Raw genomic sequence first — 17,700 nt, 5'->3', positions numbered from 1 at the left:
GCTCCTTCAACTTTAGCTTTCCGATGCTGCTATAAACTCCCCAATTCAACTGTCAATTTTACTTTTATCACAAGAAAGCAATACATTCCTTTCCTTAGCCAATTCCTTTTGGAATGAAAACTTTTATATGCACATAAGAAGGATCAAACCTGTATGTTTAAGATAAATCAAAATAAGAAATGAGAACTTGGAAATGCCAAGTTTTCTGGTTTGACTTTGGGAAGAAAGTGAAACATTTATAATCAAGCATATATGCAGCCATAAGACGCCTGCCTTTCACTCATTTATTCATCCTAATCAATGTTGGCTTGTTACCAAATTTGAGCCTGAAATTTATCCCTGTTCTTTTCTCTTTGCAGCAGCTTCCAGAATAAGCTAAATTCAGCAAGTTCTATCTAAATGGAATATTGTTTACAGGACTGGAACCAATGCATGAAAAAAATCTATTCCAAAAATTAACTAGAACTATAAAACACAATTTGTAAAAGAGACAAGAAGTTTGCCTTAAAAATGAAATAACAAAAAGCTGAAATTTAAGTTTTGAATGTTAGCCACAGCAGAAAATATCAAAAGAGAACATACCTTCACCGCACTTTGAAAAGCATCCCAGAGCATAGAAGCTACACAGGTGAAGCTCTACTTTTAGTTGCTTCCATCTAGAACAGTGGTTCTCAACCTTTGGGTTCCGAGATGTTTTGGCCTTCAACTCCCAGAAATCTTAACAGCTGGCAAACTGGCTGGGGTTTCTGGGAGTTGTAGGCCAAAACACCTGGGGACCCACAAGTTGAGAAACACTCATCTAGAAGAAATGTGGAACACACCTGATTTTGTGCTCACCTGGAACATAAGGAAAGCCATCTAGTTGTAGATCCAAGACAGGGACAGTCCAAGAAATTTTATTCCATGAAGCAAAACAAAACATGTAATTCTCCTTCTCTGCAAAGGCAGAGTGCAAAGGTTCCAAAGTTTTGTTGTTGCTGTGAAATCCTCTTTGGACTACAGCAATGAGAGTCTCAGTCATCAACTCAGGTCTTGTAAACCAAGGTGTCCTTGAGCCAATTCATCTGCATAGTCTTCAGCTTTACTAACTGCATAATCTTATTTTCCAATGAGTCATGCTCTATAAGTTTATATACCCTGAAAAAGATGAAGGTAAAGGGTTTCCCCTGACATTAAGTCCAGTCGTGTCCGACTCTGGGGGTTGGTGCGCCTTTCCATTTCTAAGCCGAAGAGCTGGCATTGTCCGTAGACACCTCCAAGGTCATGTGGCCAGCATGACTGCATGGAGTGCCATTACCTTCCCACCGGAGTGGTACCTATTGATTTATTCACATTTGTATATTTTTGAATTGCTAGGTTGGCAGAAGCTGGGCCTAACAGTGGAAGCTCACGCCGCTCCCCAGATTCAAACCTGCGACCTTTTGGTCAACAAGTTTAGCAACCCAGCGGTTTAACCCACTGCACCACTGGGGCTCAATATACATTGAGTTGACTTCTATAAACAGTTCAGGCCTGATTTGGTCTCAGGCCCATTTATTTGTCTTTTGAACAGTCCATTGCTACCATAGAACTATTCTCTAGCATCATATCTGAAATTCTCCTCCTCTCATTATTCTGCACCGTCTAGCTTTTGTGACAATATATTGAAATAGGAAACAAACTTCCTTTAGGTTTATATGGTACAAAATTAGTTTCTTATTAATGAATTAAATTACTATAATTATGATGCTTTTTCAAGATACTCCAAATCTGTAGTTACCTCATTTTATTGAAGTGTAGAGATTCTGTGCTAATGTTGGACATTAAACATAAAGGATCATGAATTTGGACATAAAACATACAAGTCAACTAACTTGCTCTGCTAGCCAGCAAAGAATACTACATTCAGTTAAGTATTCTTGCATTAAGCTGCAATATTTAATGACAGCATTGTTCCCCTTTATTGATGTGCTTTTAATTATATTTAGCGTCTTTTCCTATTTTATCTCTATTTGTTTCTATTTGAATGTTAGTCTTTGCCATCTTGAATGCCACTTTAGGCAGAAAGGCAAGATACTAAAATCAATCAATGAAAATAGCTCAATACTACATCTATTACATCCCTTGGCTTTTTATAAATATGAAGCTCCCACTAATTTCTTTTTAGGTTTATAGTATAGATGTCCATCATTTTTTTCTCAGGGGAACAATATACAATAAAGAATTGCGTCATATATGGACCATGAGTGATAAGTATTCACACAGAGCCACTTTTACATGTTACATTTCCCTGATGACTAACCCTGTATGGTACAGATTTACCTGAACAGATCTATGTATTCACTGGTTTAATGCTTTATGTATGTGCACACAGGGCCATGTCACAATCAAGATGCTTTAAATTAAAGTAGAAACGTTGATATTTCTCTACTTTAATTTTTTAGCACACAAAGTCCCCAAAAGATATTTCATCCTTCTTGTGTCTATTTTTATTTTGGATACAAATGCACCAGTAGAAGCAAGAAAAAAGATGTAAAAAAATAATCTAGCAGATTTGTTTGCTAGTATACGGCAACCAAATCACAAGCTGGCATATCCGAAAAAGCCTTAAATGCTAAAATTGGGGGCGTTAAACATGCCAAAGAGGAAATACTTGCAAACTTGTCTTTATCCAGATTTATCCATTAGGGGAATCTGTTTGGTTACTAATTTTTAATAACAACTCACAGCCTCAAAATCCCCATTTTGGGAGAGGTGCCATTATTTTTCACTCTTAGCAAATGTCATCTTGAGAGCCAGTCATCAATCAAAACAAATACCAGATTGTAGTTGTTTTTCAAAATAGTAATAATGAAAGGAACAGTCCCTAGATCCAGTTATAAAACAAACCTGTCTCGTGTCACTTCAGAAAAGTGACAGAAAAGGAAGTGCCTCATTTTTCATGTTGTCAGGTGCACTTGTTAACAGAATGAGCATGCCATAAATTGACATTTCTCTTGTTTTTTTATTTCAGTGTAACACCACGCACAGAAAGGGAAGCAAGCAATTGATAATGTTTCGGGTGAAACTTTTGGGTTCATTAACCATGCTGACAGGGTGGCACAGTGAGTTAAACTGCTAAGCTGCAGAACTTAGTGACCAAAGGGTTGGCAGTGATCTGCGGGATGGGGTGAGCTCCCACTGTTAGCCCCAGCTTCTGCCAACCTAGTGGTTCAAAAAATGCAAATGTGAGTAGATCAATAGTCAGTGCTTTGGTGGCAAGGTAATGGCACTCCATACAGTCTTGTTGGCTACATGACCTAGGAGGTGTCTACAGACAATGCCGCTCTTCGGCTTAGAAATGGAGAAGAGCACCACCCCTTAGAATTGGATGACTAGACTTAATGTCAAGGGGAAACCTTTACTTTTACCCATGCTATTGGGGCATACAAGTTTTATTTACTAGTTGGCTTTTTAACATATCCTATGAACTCTGAAAGAACATGGCTTCTGTCCGCCCCACTTTATGATCAAAGCAGCAGTTCATGGTGATTTGATCCGAGGCAGAATATCTGGCCCAAGACAAAACCCAGCAAGTTTTCATAGCTCAATGGAATTGCAAAGCAAGATCCTCCAAGCCCCAAGCCCACAATCTAATAATTAACATCACACCATAGTCCAAAACAGCTGGAGGGATTCTGCTTGTTTACTTATCTACATTCTTGATATACAAGCAAAATTACTATGTATGCAGCATGCTTGTGTTTATGTGGGCTTTAGCAACTTAGGCTGGAAATAGTGCATAGTTCTTCCCATATCACAAAAAGCTTTCTTTGTAGAGGAAATTGTAGGCTAAATAATGTTTCAAAGCTCTATTTTTCCTTCAGGGAATAAAGACATCAGAACAGAATTTGCCATTACCTCAGTGCAGAATCATTCTATCATCATCCCCCCCCCCCATATGAGTTTTGATCACTTCTGCAGTGATTTAAGGGCCTATTGGAAAAGATGATAGTGATGCAAAGACATGAGCACTCCTGACTGACAATCAGAGGTACTAATAAGGATTGTCTGAACAGTGAGGCTTTTGGCATTGAGGTTTCAATTGAGAGTCCAAAAGCTATGGACAGCAAAGGCAATAGGAGAACCAGGTTCCCTAAGATTACATTTCATGAAGTGGACTCCATGGTGCAGTTCATTCCAGGATCCTAGTATCTTCTCTGAGGAGCGGAGATCTTGAAGAGGTAGCAACCCTGCCTAATCTTCTTTATGCCACCATCATCTAAGTGTTTCTCGAGAAGAACCAACAATTGTCATAATGGTCCAGGCAAGGCAGGGTATTGTGAAGTCTTGGGTGCAAGGCATGTTGAGTCCTAATAGGATTCTGGTTTCATGCATGCCAAATCCTGGAATCTTACTTTGTGATCCCTGCCTGCATACATGGCTGATTTATCTTTTAAAAATTAATTTGGATTAGGCTGCTGTGAATTTTCTGGCCTGTATGGCCATGTTCCAGAAGCATTCTCTCCTGACGTTTTGCTCACATCTATGGCAGGTATCCTCAGAGGTCTGTTGGAAAATAGGCAAGTGAGGTTTACATATCTGTAGAATGTCCAGGGTGGGAGAAAGAACTCTTGTCTGTTTGAGGCAAGAGTGAATATTGCAATTGGCCACCTTGATTAGTATTGAATGATCTTGCAGCTTCAAAGCCTGGATGGTTGCTGCCTGGGGGAATCTTTTGTTGGGAGGGAGGTGTTAGCTAGCCCTGACTGTTTCCTTGCATTAGTTTACTAATAGCACCAACAGAAATTACACCAAGAGATGAACACAAATGTAAAAAAGATAAACCTGAATACACCACCTTATGACAAATCAGATTACATTCAAAAGAAACCCTCTCAAAAATAAGATCAGGTTTCCAGCAGAGAAATGATATTTTTTCTTGATTCTTTCCTAATGAATAATCCTGGATCTTTTGTTTTCAAAAAGGAAGGTATCAAGGAACCAATAAGCAGTATTTCCAATATTTATGCTGAAATGTATTATTTACAAAAGCAATGGCTATCATGACAGACTTTCCAGTTCCAGAGCCTCCTCTACCATATAAGAATATCCACTTACTTATCATGTGTTTATCCCTTAGTTATAATCATTGTATCCACTGATAATCAAATAGAAGCTTTATGATATTCATTATTATTTGGAAAGATACACAGTAATAATAGTCTGCAGGCACTGCTGTTTTATCTACACACCTTGCTGGAGATCTGTAATGCAGAGACAGTGCTCTCTAGCATGTCTATTTTGTATCTGGGTCACCGCTCAAGACCTAGCATGTACCTTGAGTTCCTTAGACATAAGATCCCTTTGAATCAACACCAGAAGCATTTGTTTTCTTTCCTAAGACACTTCAAATACTATTCAGTGGGGAAAAACTGCTCAGTATTAAACTGAGTCCCCGTTTCGGGAGAAAGGTGGGCTAGCAATCAAATTAATAGTTGAGAAAACAATGATCAGGGAATGAGATACTAATGTTTATGATCTTTACTAGAAAGCTATGCATTTATTCTTCTGAAGAAAAAAAAACAGACACTGCAGGGAAATACGTTTTCCAAAGTTTTTTGTTTTTGCAGTGCTCCGTTGACTTTTAAAATTATATGACAAGCAAAAATTCACAACTGAGTCTTTCCCAACATATACCTGATTAAAATACTCCAAAGGGTTTAGTCTGAACCAAGGAAACAGAATTGCCATCTCAGCTGCAAAAATCAGCACATCTACTAATCATTCTCTCACAGCACACACTAAGAACATCAGAGATACTTGACTGAACAAGGAATGCTGAATAGCCAGACCACTGGCTCTTAAGGCCACACCAAAGTGCTAGAGTCAGAGGTAGAATTCATTGGCATTTTAAATACCAAATATGACATTTTTGCTGTAAGTCTTAGAGGACATTAACTTCCAACATTACAATGTTGTTTCAGGCTCAGCACCCTGCTGTGTCCCCTATAGTCCTGGTGCAACACCATTTAACCTACAGAAACAAAAGCAAAAAGAGGTTTAGATCAACAAAAGAGGGAAAGATGCCATGTTATCTTTTGCTGGTATATATTGTGTAAATTCTGGAGAATACTTTATTTTACTAGGCTTGATACATGTATTGCTTTATACCCTACTAAACGATTTTAGGACCTCTTACCGCTGGATGATGTTGTTGTTCAGCTGGAGATTGTGAGCAACTATTTTCATCTGATCCTGAAGTTCTTGTATCCTGTTTAAACAAAAGAAAACAAAAATATCACTTTTCATATTCCAGTACTTCTGTAGCTATTACCAGTCAAGAGGAGCCCCTGGTGGCACAATGGGTTAAACCTTTGTGCCAGCAGTACTGTTGACCGAAAGGTCGGCAGTTTGAATCTGGGGAGCAGGGTGAGCTCCCACCTGTCAGCTCCAGCTTCCCATGCAGGGACATGAGAGAAGCCTCCCACAGGATGGAAAAACATCCGGGCGTCCCCTGGGCAACATCTTTGCAGACAGCCAATTCTCTCACACGAGAAGTGACTTGTAGTTTCTCAAGTCACTCCTGACATTAAAAAAAAAAAAACAGTCAAGAGGTCACAGGGAAAATACTTCCATTGGGAACAATATACATCAATTTTCATCAATTTTCCAGCACATTTCAGCACATTCCAACCAAACTGTGCCCAATTTTTGTTGCTACCTCATCTTACAAAACTGTGAATTTCTTATATCCAATTGTGAATCCGAGCTAAACCAGATCCATTGAATCAACTATTTGTACACATTCCATTTGTTCAATCAGCCTTCTCTAGTTGCAAATACTTATTGGATTTATGCCTGTATGTACAAAGAGACACAGTGGATGGCACTGTCAACAGCCAACACCAAACACCTGTGTGAAAGTAATGTTTCTTGGCTTCCAATACGGAGTAGTCCATCTGGATTGTAAACTGGTAATGACAGCATTCATATATATTTCAGACGTATTGGAGCATTTAGACATTTCTTTAGTTGGTAAATGAAGCATATTTGATTGTATATCAATGCAGAAAATACAGCCCTATTTCCTATCTTTCTGCCCATTATTTAAAAGTGAATATCATTCTTGCTGAAAGTAGGGGGTACACCATATTAGGTCTCAACCTACGGAAAAATAGAGCTGTATTTTTGTAAACCAAAGAACATGTTGTATGCAATATTAAGAAGACAGGACAGCAATAATGAAACCTCACAGCACAGGCCCTAGGTTTCCACTGTCTCAAGTGCATGCCTCTTCTCCAAAATGTCACATCTTCTGGGATGCCTTATATACTCTTTCAGCCTTCCAAAGCAGTCATATCTATTTGCTTCTTGCACTCTCATCTTTTCCATCTGCATTAAATCAGATTTTGTTTTGCAAGTTAAACATTTCTTGCAAAACAAAAAAAAATATTGATTGAAGCCAGTATAACTGATCTAATCAATTTTCAAAATTACATTTTAACATTCAGATTTAATTACAGAAACATTCTGAAAGTCAAGTTTTTATATCCTTAAATATAGTATATGGAAAGGATTTGAAAATTTAAGACACATAAAAACAAAATTATAAAAAAAAATTAACCCCTTCAGAAGGATCATATTTTTTACAACTCAGCACTAGCTTAGTTGAATATAATCAGTATTCAGGTTATTATTTCACTGCTGAACCCTTTTTCTGCCTATGGCTCCTTTCTCATTTTACTCTCACCAACATGTCAAGCTCAGGCTGCAAAAAGCATCTCCTTGGAGACTTTCTGACTATTAGCTGTTAATTAAATACCATCTCACAGTGCGTTGGGGGCCCACTACTCAGTGACATGGAAAAAAGCATGAAAACTATTTTTTAGGTAGTTCCAGGTAATTCACAAAGCAGTGATAAGAAGCAGGGTCTGGAGACACACTTGCTTTTAAATGTGACCAACAATCTTGGTTTATCTATGATTAATAATAAAACTTTATTTCTATCCCACCCTCTCTCCCTGGGGGGACTCAGAAAAAAATCTCCATGGAAAAGTGACAACATTTCATGACTAACAACTAAAGAGAGTATTCAAATGTTTATTTTTTTGCTAATAGAACCTGGAGGGACTATGGCGCTCATGAGCTGCTGATCTCCAGGGCTGGACCCCACTTTCCACATATATCCACAAAAAATAGCCACAGAAGACTGAGAAACTCTCTCAAACAGATTTTCAGTGACTGGAGAGCTAGGAGTAGGTGGAGCTAAATATCTGAAAAGCACCAGGTCTTGTCTGATCTTGGAAGCTAAGAAGGGCCAGCATTCTCAACTAAAAACCTAAAAGGTTCTATCTTATGGCCTCGCCAAATGCATCTATGAAGGTGTCAAGACAGAGGGAAGATTTGAAGATCCTCAAACCCAGACAGGATCAGATGAAAAAAAAGTCAAAGAGCCAAGATGTTCAAATAGATATTATGGTATTACTGGCATATATAGGTTTCCCATCATGCTAGGTTCCCCAGCATAACCCTATGGTCAACTGCTACCAGAGATTGACCATAGAGTTATGCTGGGGAACCTAGAGATTCCTACCAAGTATGCCTGGTAGGTCCTCCAGCATGAATTTGTTGTCAATGTCCAGAGTTCCACAGGAAGATCTAGAAATTCTTAGAGAGGTGTTCTTTCTGATACAAAAATAGTGTTTTTATTCATGGTTCTTCCACTTTCAAGGGAGTTTTGCATACCTAACGACCATGGAAATGGAAGTCCTGCTGTATAAACAAAGGCTTGAGAGATGGTGAGCATCATAAAGGGCACCTGCTGTTCTTCTCAAACTATTACAGTGATGGGAAGTGGATGATACCCTCTGGATGTCTTGACAGGTAAACTTGCACACACATACCCAAATGCTACATCCTTATGTTTCTGATTTAAGCAAACTTGAGTAGGCACAGAAGATGTTGTTTTGCCTTGGAGCATTCTCTGGTGTAATTCGTCTAAAACCTGCCAAAAGAAAATGAGAGAGATAAAACCACCGGTTTACCAAGTTTTTCCACTGTGTGGACACAAAATTATGAAAAGTGGAGTGTCTTTAAAAATAAACACCCCAAGAGCAATATATAAATGAAAGGCATAGCTTCCAGAAAATTAAAATTCACACACACACACACACAAACTTGATGGCAGACTCAACTGGAATATGAGATGTTCAGAAGATGTCGGATATGCTACTCTTACTGTCGTCAGGCTACATTTAAACAACATTTTCATACCATATGCCTTTCTTGTGCAATGCAGAGTTTGCTTCTTCTGCTGGATCACCAATATTGCTTGTTGGATCTCCCTGCTTTGTACTTTTAACATTAAGTTCAGTACAAGGACTTTAGCTGAGCCCTGAAAAATCCATTGTCTATGTGTATGTTGTAGAAGAGAAATTTATAATCCACCAGGCCTGCGGAGAATGTTTTATTGGCCCAGTCCCCAATCATTTCTCACTTCTCCTTTGTGCAACTGCTTGAACAGAAAAAAAAGAATCAGCTTACTTTAACCAAGCAGTCCTGGCATCCTGACATCTCTGCGCTGCAGGTAGTTAAAGATCGATTCAACTTCTTCAACTTCTTCTGTATTTCAAATGCCTTCCTGAAGGGAAGAAGAGAACATTCACAAACGGTTGTTAATTTATTTCCTTCTGTGAAGCAATAGGCATTTAAGATTGTTCTAAAGGGGGAATTCCTGAAGTACTGAAGCACAAACATTTACAGAACTTGACATGGGTGGAATAGCCAAGCCATACAACATTAATGGTGCTCCACATATGTGATACTGCCTCTACTCCACTGGGAAGCAATTACCGTTTTAGAGAAAGCATATTATCAAAGCAGACGTTTCAAGGTGGTCCTTTTACAGAGTACGAATGGGGAAAGTACGCTACTGTGATTATTCATGTGAAGATTGATAGGAAAATATACACTCTCCAGAGCAAGGTACAATAAAAATGAAATATAATAAATACATTGGTACTGTTCCATTATTGGGGTGGAGGCCAAAAGGGGTGCTAGGTAAAGATAGTCCATTTTGGGTGGGAGGTGGGGTGTTTGAAGGAGGAACACATTTTCCCCTGTTTTTGCTGATTATTCCCTCCCCCCATGTCAAACACGAGGGTTTTTTTACATGATGGTGACATGGGTGGGGGGGGACAACAGGAAAACAGGGGAAATAGTTTTACTCCTTCAACACCTCATCCCCCCGCTAAAATGGACTATCCTTCTCAATCTAGCACCCCACTTTGGCCTCTTCTTGGATAATAGAATAGCACCGAAACATACAAAATGAAGAAAGTAGAAAAAACATGCACAAATTCTAATCCTTCCCACTCCCTTTGCCTGTATCTCCAGAGAAAGCCCCAAAGAGATTAGTAACTTAGCTCCATCGTGACACAGCTCTATGCAAGCTCTAACTGTGATATCTCAAAATGAGTGATTGCACTGAGCTCTGTAAGTGCATTCAACCCAATGCACTTACAGTTTCTTTATGGGCCTCCTTCCCTGGCAAAATATGGAGAGGAAGAAGGAGAGAGTGGGACAAGAACACTCCCTTTCCTTATGGACAAAAATGCATTTCTGAACAGGCCTAGATTCTTTGTGGACTGAGACAGGAATTAATTGGCAAACTGGAATGTACAACTCTGAAGGTCAAAGTACTTCTGGGCATCCAAGAAATGGCTCATAAAATCATGTGATATGATGTTCCCAAATTAGTTCACCATGTATAAACATCTTTGCAAGACTGGTATATCTGTCTACTTTAGAATATTTGCAATGCCCTTGGGTGAAAGTTGTTATATACTGAAAATGAACATAAATCTTTCACAAGCCAGTGATAATCCACCATGATGCCTCTATGAAATGTAATATCATTATCTATTTAGGAAAGGGAACTATTTTGAAATTTTAAAACACAGAATTCATAATCTATGCTCTACTAATTCCAGCAGTAAAGTGACAATATTAAATTAACCTAAAATCAGTGTATATTTTTGGATGGATTCAACGTATACTTATCAGCTAGTTCAAAATCTACCTAAATCTGCATTTGAGTTCCAATATTTAACTTTTGTGTCTGCTAGAACATAACAAATCTACATAGTGGACAAACAATATGAGTTTCTGGATCTCAACTGACCTTATTCAGGCCTGGCAGCTTACATTCAACAAGCAAAGGCTAATTGGGGTGGCTTTTGTGTCAGAAATCCAGGGTATCCAAATGGAAAAAGCCACTGTGTTTTAAAAGCCCTTGCAATTAAAAACCCAGTTGTGGTAGCAGTTATTTCTTTAAATGACTGCACTTTGCTTCAACGTAATAAGTCAATGCATGGCTCTCCATCACCACTGGACAATTTGCTCTTTGCATTATTCCCCAAACACCATTTAACATAAAATCATTCTATCTAAGTGCTGCTCTTTGTCTTAATAATGGCTCCATTTCAATATGGGAAAGTTGCTTGATAGTGGAAAACAAAGTCCATCAATATTCAAACTCAGAGGTTTGGGGAGATTTACAATGTGTGTCCCTTGGTGAAATGACTACCAATGTCAACTCAACAGCATGCCTTTATTTATAAGGTCCCCGCTATCCTGTTGTGAAATATATCATCCAAGGAAATAAAGCTCAAATACTTTTTTTAGTCCCATAATTTCACAAATGGAGTAGATACTAATAAGAAAACTGTATTTTCCTAAGTTTGACACGCAATTAGAAAGCTAAATATGCAGGTTGAAAAGAAACAATCCATTCATAATACAAAAATGCTATTGCCGGAAATTGACTACTTAAACTCCATATGAGTGGCTAAAAAATTACTTCTTTGTCTTGAAATGTTAGTTTAATTTACATGAATAATTTAATTTAATAAATACAACATATTTACTTTGCATCATAAAGGATGATGACATACAAAAGGATATTGAAATTCCAACATAAAAGCAATATATAAAAGGAGCTGGAAAACAAAATGTTGACACTTTATCAGCAATTAGTGATTTTATTCCAACAGCACATTATGTACCTCATTCTAATCCCATGTCCTGAAAGGGCAGCTTGGTATTGGTGTTCACAATTATCTTGGAATACCGAAATAACTTTTTTGGCTGAATGTCCTAAATTCAATCTTAAAATGAAGCAAAGGAAAAAAATGCATTACAGACTTTTGTAAGATAGTCCACATAATTTGGAAGACAAAGCCTGAACCCCTGTAAAACCATAGGCATATTGTTCAATAAATCCTCGTTTCATTTCCAATTAGTACTATTTGGTTTTTAATGACAAACATAAGCCAAAGGTTAATGCCTCATCTTGTAATATAAATTAGTAGAAACTATGAAATAACTGTTGTTCAGCATTACAACCTGCATATGATCACATTGAGAGAGAGAGAGAGAGAGAGAGATGCATTGCTCTTCTGGGCTACAATGAATCTGGGGAAAGCATGGATGAGTTCCCTCTGTCAGCTCCAGCTCCCCACGCAGGGAAATGAGAGAAGCCCCCCACAGGATGGTAAAACATCCAGATGTTCCCTGGGCAACGTCCTTGCAGATGGCCAATTCTCTCACACCAGAATTAGAGAGATGGGTCAAAACTAACAAAATGAAGTTCAACAGTGACAAATGCAAGATACTCCACTTTGGCAGAAAAAACGAAATGCAAAGATACAGAATGGGGGATGCCTGGCTCGAGAGCAGTACGTGTGAAAAAGATCTTGGAGTCCTTGTGGAAAACAAGTTAAACATGAGCCAACAATGTGATGTGGCAGCAAAAAAAGTCAATGGGATTTTGGCCTGCATCAACAGGAGCATAGTGTCCAGCTCTAGGGAAGTAATGCTACCCCTCTATTCTGCCTTCATTAGACCACACCTGGAATATTGTGTCCAATTCTGGGCACCACAATTCAAGGGAGATATTGACAAGCTGGAATGTGTCCAGAGAAGGGCGACTAAAATGATCAAGGGTATGGAGAGCAAGCCCTATGAGGAGCAGCTTAAGGAGATGGGCATGTTTAGCCTGAAGAAGAGAAGGCTGAGAGGGGACATGATAGCCATGTATAAATATGTGAGAGGAAGCCACAGGAAGGAGGGAGCAAGCTTGTTTTCTGCTTGCCTGAAGACTAGGATGCAGAACAATGGCTTCAAACTACAAGAAAGGAGATTCCATCTGAACATGAGGAAGAACTTCCTGACTGTGAGAGCTGTTCAGCAGTGGAACTCTCTGCCCTGAAGTGTGGTGTTGGCTCCTTCTTTGGAAGCTTTTAAACAGAGACTGGATGGCCATCTGTCAGGGGTGATTTGAATGCATTATTCCTGCTTCTTGGCAGGGGGTTGGACTGGATGGCCCATGAGGTCTCTTCCAACTCTTTGATTCTATGATTCTATAAGAAGTGACTTGCAGTTTCTCAAGTCGCTCCTGACACAAAAAAAAATTATCTGAACTTCATACACATAAATTACAATAACAGAGTTGAAGAGACCACATGGTTACCCAGGCCACACCCCTGCTATGCAGAAATATACAATCAAAGCACTCCTGACAGATGATTATCCAAAGAAGGACACCCCAGGACAGCATATTCCACCTTCAGGGTGTTCTTTGTAATATTTAGGTGGAATTTGTTTTTCTCTAGTATGACTCCATTGGCTCATGTTCTGTTTTTTTGAGCAGCAGAAAATAAGCTTGCTCCATTTTCTGTATCACATCATTTCAAATATTTCAACATGGTTATCACATCACCCCTTAACATTTTCTTCTCCGAAGTAAACATACCCAGCACCCTAAGCCACTCCTCATAGAGCATGATTTCCAGAGCTTTTATCATTTTGGTCATCCTCCTCTTGACATATTCCAGTTTGTCAGTATTCTTGAGTTGTAGTATCCAGAATTCGGCTTCACTGGCTCTAGTATTATTGGGAAGTCTTCTTATTTTTTCTCCACACCTGACTCAATACTGTGTACAACTATTATACCCCTCCCCTTCCTTTTTTCAAATGAGCTTCAGACACTGTAACTTTTCCTCATATGAAAGTTGCTCAGATCCCTCAGTAATTTAAGGTTGCCCATAATCATTTAAGATCCACTGTTCACAGAACCACCACAATTACACTTTGGGTAGCAGATGTGCATTGATTTGCAATGACAGACATTAAAATTCCAAATTTATAATGTTTACACATTATTTTATTGATTTACTTACTTACTGTATTTATATACCCCTTCTCACTCCTGGGGGGATTCAAGGTGGTTTACAACATACTAATGGCAAAGATTCAATGCCAACATACAGTAAAACAAAATAAAAAAACCTAATTGTTACATATAACCATTAAACATAAGACATAAACAAAATTTAAACCTTAAGACAAAGCATTAAAAACATTAGGCATGTTTAACACAAGAACTCTTATACTCACTTATCTAGCTTGTGGATTTGCTGTTCATTGTAACCAAGGCCTAGGGGGGGAAAGCGACTTAGTGGCATTACCAGGAGACAAGTATTTCCCAGATTCATACATTAATAACATTCACAGAGGGGTTCACATCCAGCATACTGCAAGAGAGCCCAAGAAATAGTGAGGTGCAACTTGGAACTCAGTTCTAGCTCAACACGGGGTTTTCAGAGCTTTCATGTGAGACTTCCAGATGTTGAACAAAACAGGAATCACAACGAGCAATTTGAAGGCTTACAGATAGATAGCAGCCTAAGATTCCATAGAGTAGAGCTTTGCTGCTTCCATTCAAAACATAAACTTCATTCATTATACTGAGTCACATTTTTTCTTTTGGGAGATAGAAGGCTAAGAACACATTTTAGTATAGAGGTATACTAGTACTGGTGTATTAGTATAGAAGCAACAGACCAAGGCAGCTGAAAAACCAAGCTTCCACACCCCTGCATCTGATCCTGCATGACAGTTCCCTTCATCCTTTTGTACTGGTAGTGATGGGAAGTCAACTTCTGAAGAGTCAAATGATCACTTTAGTATGGAATCCGTGCAATACTGGGAAATGGGGGGAGACTCTTCTCCCAAAAGAATTTTACCAGGCAGCTAGGGCTGCTGTATTACACATTACTGTGAGGGATTACCCATGTTTGTGACTTTTTGGGACAATATAAATGGTGACTATGTCAGTGAGACTCCAAATATTGATGGGCCTAAAATATCCCTTACTACTGGCCATACTGGCTAGGGCTTCTCAGGGCTGAGGTCCAACAACATCTGGTGATGAATGTTGGGGATTATCAGTTTGGGCATGCTCTTCAGCTTAGAAAGATAGTTTTGGTTCCTCTGAGACTACATCTGCTATTTCGAGTATTCGAATTGATGTTTTGTCACTCCTGGATGTGCGTGTATGTGTGTTGGGGGCTGGGAAGGAAGTCCTGTGTAATGTGATTGTAATCTACCTGGACCCTGCTGACCCCCCCCCCCGAAAAAAAATCATTGCTCCCCCCAATGATACTTTTGCCCAATGTAGGGGGGAGCAATGGCTTTTTTTGGGGGGGGGGTATCAGGGTCCAGGCAGGTCACAATCATAATTGGTCTCTAGACTAGGCTTTCTGATGATGGATACAATTCCAGGACCTTAGAAGCTGTCTACAAGTTGTCAGGTCCCCATTACTGTCCTGGATAGAGCAAGAACCCAGGAAGAGAGTAAAGCTTGTTAGTATAGAACGCTATACATCGTAGACAGCGCCTCATTTGCATCCCTTAATTCCTTACACAGTCCTGGTGTATGATAAATGTTACAGATATTTGATTAAGACCTTTAATCAATTGCATGATGTTATAAAGTATATAATCTTTATCTGCAGCTTCATTATTGGCCTGTGTTCCCATTTACCTACTTGGAAAGGATCCCAGCAATAGAAACATAAAAAATCTAACATGGTATAAAACTTCCATAGCAAACGAGAAAGAAAGAAAAACATTGCCAGCAGTTAAGTATTAATTAGCTTCTGTTCTGCTACAATATATACTGGCACAAGGAAAATTATGAACTCAAGCACGCAAAGGAAAGACAAGTCCTATATTTTTCAGATGGGGAGAGCACCCTTGAGATTAGTTATAACTTCCATAAATTTTATCTTATCTACACAGGTGCTACCAAATGAACAGTTAGAATCTCAAAGTATACGTATTGCTCATATAGCATTTTCAAGATAATGTTGCTGAAAAGCCCAACTGGAAATGTTTTTCTTTTTAAAAGATGCCTAAACAAAGCTGTTTAAGATGATGCTATTCTGTTGGTAGCTAACAGAGTTATGACTTATAGCAGAGACAAACAATATCAGTAACTCACGTGGGCATTTCCGGGCCTTCTTGAACTGGACATAGATGAGCTGCATTTTGTCAAGGCAGGCCTCCATTTTCTGGATGCTGAAGTACCAGATTAGAGACAGAAACCCAATAAAACATCAGTTAAATCATATCCTTAACTAGAGGACATGTCTACAGTAACACAAAATTCCAAGGGAACCCTGCCTAGGAGAGAAGGAATGTGAAACAAGACAAAAGTTTAGACATAACCTTGGGATCATGAGATGCAAGGCTTGGATGAAGAACCTTCACCAGAAACCAAGAATGGAATATACCATCATAGTATTTTTCTTGCAACTGCCCAACAACTATCCATTTCTTAATATGTCAAGAGAAAGAACTCTTCCATAAATTTATTGAAATGAAAGAATTGAAATGTTCTCAATTTCAACACGCCAGGAGTCTTCAACTGAAGGAACATTCATACACAACTTCTGAAGAACCATAACCTCCCAAGTGAAACTACAGGTGTTTTGAGAGCCTCTTTGGAGGCCCGTCTCCTTGTCCTGCCATTTTCAAGGGTTCACCTGATGGGAACATAGGAGAAGGCTGATAGCTTTAGGGGACTAGTCCTTGTAGATTTGTGCTGTATTGCCTGTGTGTCTTTTGTCTATTTGTTGTTTTTAAGAGTTATACTTTTACATGATTTTAATTTTATGGGTGTATTACCTTTCTGAATTGAAAGAGGCCAATGAGGGTTGGATTATATCATTTTGCTGAATATTTCACAGACAAAGATGCTTCTTTAGAACTGGTGACTGTATGACCTATAATTTATGTTGTGGAATATTCATTTTCTACTTCCATATGAGAGAAGCATATGGTCCATGAAATCTTCATAATATCTTTGCAAGAGAAGCTAATCCGGATTTTACAGATGGGGAAGTGGAGCACAGACAGTTTTAAAGACTATTGAGCACAAAAACAGTGAGGGCTCAGACAGGCAAGAAAATCACAGCTGGTTTGAGCAACATCCATCCTGGAAATCTCAGCCTGTCTTACTAAGAAAAATAAATATTGATTCTGATTTTCTCTTTAATTCTTCCAGTATGGGGACAAATTTGAAATGAATGCCTGACCACTAATTTATAATAAATACACACATAATATATACCAATGGAGTTCCATGCAAAAAATCACTACAGCCAATGAATGTGAACAGCAACAACAACCACCAGTAGTAGCAAGTCACATTTTTGACGATTTAAATCAAGCTACTAACTCCTCTGTTTCAGCATGTTGGTGGACAATTAGAAGTCTTGAGATAGCTACAATTAATTAGTACACTACAGTATAGTAATTAGTAGAGATTTACATACACCAGAGCCCCCGATGGCTCAGTGGGTTAAAGCACTGAGCTGCTGAACTTGTTGACCA

General features: G+C 38.7%; 1 protein-coding gene across 4 annotated transcripts in view; it reads right to left on the bottom strand.

Annotated features, from left to right (window-relative positions):
- Positions 1-3,815: 3,815 nt before the first annotated feature.
- Positions 3,816-17,700, bottom strand: part of IKBKE (inhibitor of nuclear factor kappa B kinase subunit epsilon) — a 44,748-nt gene continuing 30,863 nt past the window's right edge. For 3 of the 4 annotated variants that reach the window (XM_060772876.2, XM_060772878.2, XM_067468063.1), the window contains 7 exons: positions 16,307-16,383; positions 14,419-14,458; positions 12,027-12,128; positions 9,505-9,601; positions 8,865-8,965; positions 6,161-6,232; positions 3,816-5,995 (listed from right to left, as the gene is read on the bottom strand). In XM_060772876.2, the coding sequence (XP_060628859.2) occupies positions 5,968-5,995; positions 6,161-6,232; positions 8,865-8,965; positions 9,505-9,601; positions 12,027-12,128; positions 14,419-14,458; positions 16,307-16,383 (517 nt within the window). In that variant the 3' untranslated portion in view covers positions 3,816-5,967. The other variant, XM_067468064.1, reaches the window with a different exon arrangement.

The sequence above is a fragment of the Anolis sagrei genome, chromosome 4 (assembly GCF_037176765.1).
Source record: "Anolis sagrei isolate rAnoSag1 chromosome 4, rAnoSag1.mat, whole genome shotgun sequence".
NCBI lineage: Eukaryota > Metazoa > Chordata > Lepidosauria > Squamata > Dactyloidae > Anolis > Anolis sagrei.
Note: the sequence above shows the minus strand (reverse complement) of the source record. Positions and strands in the feature narration are given on the sequence as shown.